We start from the raw sequence: 6,178 nt of genomic DNA, 5'->3' as shown, positions 1-6,178 counted from the left end.
AAGGTTCACCACTGATCCATGGTTGCTCCATTTCCAGACAACACTGAAGCGATTCCTTCATTCTGCATGTGTGGCAGTGATCAGGACCGGGTTATGAAGTGAACCTGAAATCAGCTCCTGACAAACCTGTTGTTTCATGATTTACTAACGGGACAGCTCGTTAAGACGCCACTTCACCCTGAACAAATGAAACATTTAAAAACTGCACTTTGTTTTTACTCTGGTTATCTTTGAATAAAAACTCATCTGAAACATTTAGGTGGACTAATAAGGCAAAAACAGGGGATATCCATAAGGACAAGAATACTTTAGAAAACCACTAAATATAATGAAAGAAAGGTGTTTGTAATCTCTGAAAGGTGATTGTGGATTAAAACATATCTTCAGCATATTTGAAGTGTTTTTTAATGAAAAGAGTAAAAGTCAGAACATGTGCTTTAAAGGTCCTGACACAATAAATGATCAATCAACTTGCCGCAGCTGCTTCTCTACATTTTTAACAGTTGGTGTCATGTTGGTGGGATTAGCGCCCCCTGCTGACAGCACCCGTCCATTACAGGCTCTGGTTTTTAATCTGTTCTGGTTCTCAGACTGTTTCCTGCTCGTACCATCTCAGAGAGCATTAGTTTTCCAGACAAGATCATTAGGAGAGATCTAAGAAACATCTGTACATCAGAGAATCACAGCAGCTGCTTTGCACATGAGAACCAACATTAAAACAACAAGTTGCTTTTCCTCAAACATCTCATGAATTTTCTGCTTCACAGTGCTCAGCCTCACCTGTACAATGGATTTCTGTTTTACTCTGCGGGGTTTTCATGAGTGAGGGAAGAATGGAGCGTTTCACAGACGGATTGGTGCAGCATCGCAGTGTTGTGGACTCTGTGCCGGTCCGTTGTAGTGAAGATGGAGCTGAGCTGTAAGACAAAGTTCTCTGTTTACCGGTCGGTCTACGTTCCTCCCCTCACCTCTGGTCATGAACTCTGGTAGAGACTGAAAGAAGGAGATGGTGGATCCAGGAGGTTGAAATGAGTTTCCTCTGCAGGAGCTGGACTCTCCCTCAGAGACAGGGTGAGAAGTTCCGTTATCAGGAGAGACTCAGAGTAGAACCACTGCTCCTCCACATCCAGAGGAGCCAGTTGAGGTGGTTCAGGCATGTCTGACTGGGAGGAGACCCCGGGGAAGACCCAGGACACACTGGAGAGACTAAATCTCTCAGTTGGACTGGGAACATCTTGGAGTCCTCCCAGAAGAGCTGGAGGAGGTGGAGAGAGACGTCTGGACCTGCCTGCTCAAGATGCTGCCCTGAGACCTGATAATGGATGGATGGATGGATGGATGGATGAATGGATGGATGGATTGATGGATTGATGGATGAATGGATGAATGGATGGATGGATGGATGGATGCATGGATGGATGGATGGATGGATGGATGGATGGATGGATTGATTGATGGATGAATGGATGGATGGATGAATGGATGGATGGATGGATGGATGGATTGATGGATGAATGTATGTATGTATGGATGGATGGATGGATGAATGGATGGATGGATGGATGGATGGATGAATGGATGGATGAATCCATGGACAACAAAGTAGTGCTGCTGATTTCTTACCCATCTGCTCACAACAGACTCATGCTCAGGCTGCTGTTTAATACACTGTATTATTCTACATATTGTTTAGCATATATCTTAGATCCTTGTATACTGTTGCCTTTTTATACTTTATATTTTTCCTATTTTTTGGGTGTAACTGGGACCTTGAGCGCATAATTTTGTTCCACCTCATGTCCCACATGTGATGAAATGACAGTAAAGAACCTTGAACCTTGAACAACTTGGACCTTGCACCGTTATCTTCAGACACTTAGAGCTGATTCTTGTCAAACACTAATGTTCAGCTTGATATTATACATGTTCTCGTCAATGCAGTGAAATTCAGTTGGAATAAAACACTCAGAGATCTTATGTTCTGATGATTCATGTTTAATTTTGCAAAGTAAAAAGACAGAAAGTTTTGCTGTTTTGTCCACGACACATTGAGTCTGCTCGTTTTACGAAGACACAGCCAGATGTTTGTTCTCTGCCTCTTTAAGATTCGTTACAGAAATAGAAGAAATAGAAACTATACGAGGATGTAAATCAAGAGCAAGAGACTTGAATTCTGCACAAGGCTGATGACACAAACATGTAGATCAGGTTAATGCAGACAGATCCAGATCCTTCTGCCCTGAACTCCTCAGAGGTTTATGGCACAAACAAAAGGCCGAAGCTCGGTACAATGAACGTCATCCCAGCACTTGGATCCTGGAAACATGAACAGCAGAGTCAGTAAAACACCCCAGACATGCTGACAATACATTAACACCTGGAAAACACTCCAACTTACAGGACACAGCCGTCATAGTGCAGCCGTGATGTCTGGATTAGTTTTCAGGTAAAAACAAACACCTGTTCTCAGCTTTAAATCTCTGTTCTGAGCAAAACTAGGAGCGAGGTTCAGCATTTAATTTAACCTGTTTTATTTTAACCTTCATTTAAAAAGATCGTCCCCCTGAGATTGAACATGTGTTGGTTTTTTTTCCAGGGGAGACTTTGCCAAGATGGGCAGCAGCAAAGACCAAACGTAGTTACCCCAGCACAAAGACTACAAAATTAAAAGCATCGCTTCGAGAAACAAAACACATTTACAACAACTAGTACAATTAAAACAATTAAAATCTAGATTTTAGAGCACTCAATGTAATTCACTCTGTCTGTTTTCAGTCTTTCTGAAGTGTTTTCCATGTTCAAGGTGCAGAAAACACAAAAAAGACTTTTTAACACAGTCCCGACGAATGGAACAAAAAATAAAAAATAGCCTAAAAAGAGTTGCTCCTCAGCAGTAAACAACTGTATCATCAGCATAGAAGAGCAAACCAGCATCCGATAAATTTAGATCCAGGTAATTGATATAAATAATGAATAAGGCGGGCCCCAATACAGAACCCTGCTGCACCCACTGATTTACAGAAACAAGTTCAGAATACAGGTCATCATATCTGATGCACTGAGCTACTTCAAGCTACTGTGTTGACGTCTCTGAGCATCAGAGCGTTCATGGAGAAACTGATCTGGTCTTCTTTTGGCTGGTTTAGATGAAATAAAGGTGTCTGTGTCAGAACCCACTGTCTCGGTGTGTAATCTGTCTGACCCACTCCCACCATCATCACAGTTTACCGCCCACTCAGACCTCACAATGATTGTGCTTTTCTCACTCATCAACCTGCATTATCACCCAGCATGATACAATTGGGAGAATTGTGCATTCGTGTTGATTATTCCAGTCGTTCTCCAACCAGTGATGTTTTTATCCTGTCTTGAGTTCTGGATTCCATCAATTTACAGACTCTGCACAGACAAACATAAACCTTCAACCTAGTTTTTTTTAACCTGGCCTCTCCCCGTCAAATGCAAAGCAGATGAACTTCCTTTCACTGATAGGGTTTTTAATTCGATGTCCCACTTCATTTCTCCAACCAACACAGCTCGGCTCATCTCATTTAGGAACTTTAAAGACAGTCATCCTACATATGACAGTGAGATGTAACAAAGACAGAGGTAGCTAAGACAAAGCAGAAGGTGTATGATGAGTTGTATGAGAGACTGGACACTAAAGAGGGTGAGAAGGACTTGTTCCGATTGGCAAGACAGAGGGATCAGGCTGGAAAGGATGTGCAGCAGGTTAGTCTTGTTAAAGACAGGCATGGTAATGTTCTAACAAGTGAGGAGAGTGTGACAGGAAGATGGAAGGAGTTCTTTGAGGAGCTAATGAATGAAGAGAATGAAAGAGAAATAAGAGTAGGCATCATGTAAACTGTGGACCAGGAAGTGGGAAAGATCAGTGAGGGTGAAGTCCAGAAAGCTCTGAAAAGAATGAAGAAGGCAAGGCAGTAGGACCTGATGACCAGTGGAGGTTTGGAAACATGTTGGACATTCTTTTAATTTACCTCCAAAGTGTGTTTGCAAGCAGTGCTGGTTCTTCTTGTAATTGTTGGGTTCACCACTACACCAGTGTGTGTACTGGAAATAGCTTCCATCACTCCACAACCAAAAGCCTTCCTGGAAGACAGAATTTAATGGATTTTAAAGTTGACTCAATGTTTCACACAAACAAACAGAAAAGAGGAACTGTTATGTTGGATAAACACCTCTTCAGCATCAGATCCTCCTATCCACACGTCAGAAGACCGACCAGCAGCATTTATGAGCCTCATGATCTCCTTGTGCTCCTCAAAGTTATGGACTGATGCTAGGTGAGCTTTCATGGACAAGCAGTTTCTCTACAGTCACACAAACAGGAAGTTGATGTAACGGACCTTTAGCAGGAGTTTGACAGTAAAATGTTGGATCAGGGAAAGAAAATGTGAGTAAGTCTCTGAAAACCTCGGCTCTGGCCCAACTTGTAGCTGTTGGAAAGTAGCGGAAGCAGCGGCCTTTGAACTTGGACCAGTGAGAAGGACAAGATCCAGAACTCATCACCACACCATCCTCTGCTAAAGACAAACAGATTTCAAGTAAACACTTTGGATTCACTCTCTGAAAGCTGAACACTCACAACATTGTTTTCCTGTTAATGCATTTTTTTTTAGAAATCAAACTACTTCTACGTACGTTGGGATATTTAAACCATATATCAGAACAAAGGTGAGTAGTTTTCTGGAAGTTTATTTGCAACTTCAATACATTTTTTATTTTAATTTAAATTTTAATGTTCCTTGTAGACTGTTGGAGAAAATATTCTCTCTTAAGACCCACGCTCGATGGTAGAAGATTTTTAACCTGCATTTTACTTGCAAGGGTCCATTCAAGACACGTTACAAACACAGACACATGACGCATGGGTCATGTCACAGAACGAGCGTCGAACAGTTTGTTGCAGACTTGTGTCCAGCAGGAGTTCCCTCACAGCTGCAGGTAGACATGAACCATGACCTTTGACCTCCAGGAGGAGATAAGAGAATGTTGATGTTCATGGTGACCAAGCCGAGGAGGAACTGCGAGTGGTGAGATGGTCTTCAGGCCGAGACAAGAGAATGTTTCACATTACAGAAAGATCTCTTCAGCCATATTATAACAACATTCATACCAAAAACTCCCTAACAAAGATATGATGAAATCTAATTCCTTTCAAAATCATCGTTCTCTGAACTCGACTTTAGAAACTTGATCTATTTCTCTTCTTGTGCACATTTGAGCTTGTAGCTACAGTTTAGGGGCGGCTGTGGTTGAGTGGTTAGAGCAGTCGTCCTCCAATGCAAGAGTTGCAAGAGTCCCCTCTCTTGGATCAATTTGGGACCCCCATTTAAGGTGGAGTCTACTTGCCCCTGTCGCGCTCTCCTCCGGTGGTGGGCCCCCCTGCTGCCGGTGCATTGGCGGCTCTCGGCAGTTGGGGCTGGGTGGTGGGGTGTGTGTGGGCCCGCCCTGGTGGCTGCCTGCCGGGGCCTGGGTGCCCTGGCTCTGTCGGGCCTCTGTTGGGGGGTGGTATGACCTCGGGACTCGGGGCTCGGTGTCCATGGCTGGATCCACTCTGGAGGGGCGGGTTGCCGGCGGGGCCTGTGGACTCGTCGCTACGGCCTCCTGGGGGTTTCTGCATTGTGGTTGCTGGGGGTCGCCCGGGGCTTCCCTTTGCTTCTCTCTCTGGGGGGTGCGGGTGTCCCTGTTGGGGGACTCCTGGAGTTCCGGGCTTGGGGGCCGCTGTGTGTCTGTGGTTCCGGTCTGCCCTGTGTTACCATCATGTCCTGTGGGGACGGGTCTGTGGGTCCCCACATCCACTATTGAACATTTTTATGGAGAAACCTTGTAGTGACGTCATGCTCACACAGGTGTTTAGATCCAGGTGTTTATCAGATACACACTCGGGTTGTGGTGGCCATCAAATATATCTTGTATTACCATGTACTGTATAAAATACTTTCTAATGATGTTACAAGTATCATTATATTTGTTGTTTGTTGTTGTGGTTTCTCAGTTTTGTCTTGTCTTTTTCTTTCCACAGGTCTAGAGTCAGACTTCAATGATGTTGATCTGTGTTCTCTTTATCTCTCTCTCTCTCCTCTATTCCTGTCTCCTTCTTTACATTTTAACTCTTCTGTCACTTTTCTGTTTTGTTATCTTCTTTGTTTTTCAC

General features: G+C 43.7%; 1 protein-coding gene across 1 annotated transcript in view; it reads right to left on the bottom strand.

The window, feature by feature from the left end:
• Window positions 1–2,248: 2,248 nt before the first annotated feature.
• LOC119415697 (galactose-specific lectin nattectin-like) overlaps window positions 2,249–6,178 on the bottom strand; it is a 5,054-nt gene continuing 1,124 nt past the window's right edge. The window contains exons 2-5 of the mRNA XM_037682898.1: window positions 4,435–4,544; window positions 4,200–4,331; window positions 3,999–4,110; window positions 2,249–2,316 (exon numbers count right to left, since the gene is read on the bottom strand). Of these exons, the coding sequence (XP_037538826.1) occupies window positions 2,249–2,316; window positions 3,999–4,110; window positions 4,200–4,331; window positions 4,435–4,544 (422 nt within the window). The remainder of the gene's footprint in view (window positions 2,317–3,998; window positions 4,111–4,199; window positions 4,332–4,434; window positions 4,545–6,178) is intronic.

This window comes from Nematolebias whitei, chromosome 1 (genome assembly GCF_014905685.2).
Source record: "Nematolebias whitei isolate Nwh7 chromosome 1, NemWhi1, whole genome shotgun sequence".
Taxonomy (NCBI): Eukaryota; Metazoa; Chordata; class Actinopteri; order Cyprinodontiformes; family Rivulidae; genus Nematolebias; species Nematolebias whitei.
This window is presented reverse-complemented; position numbering and strand designations above follow the sequence as displayed.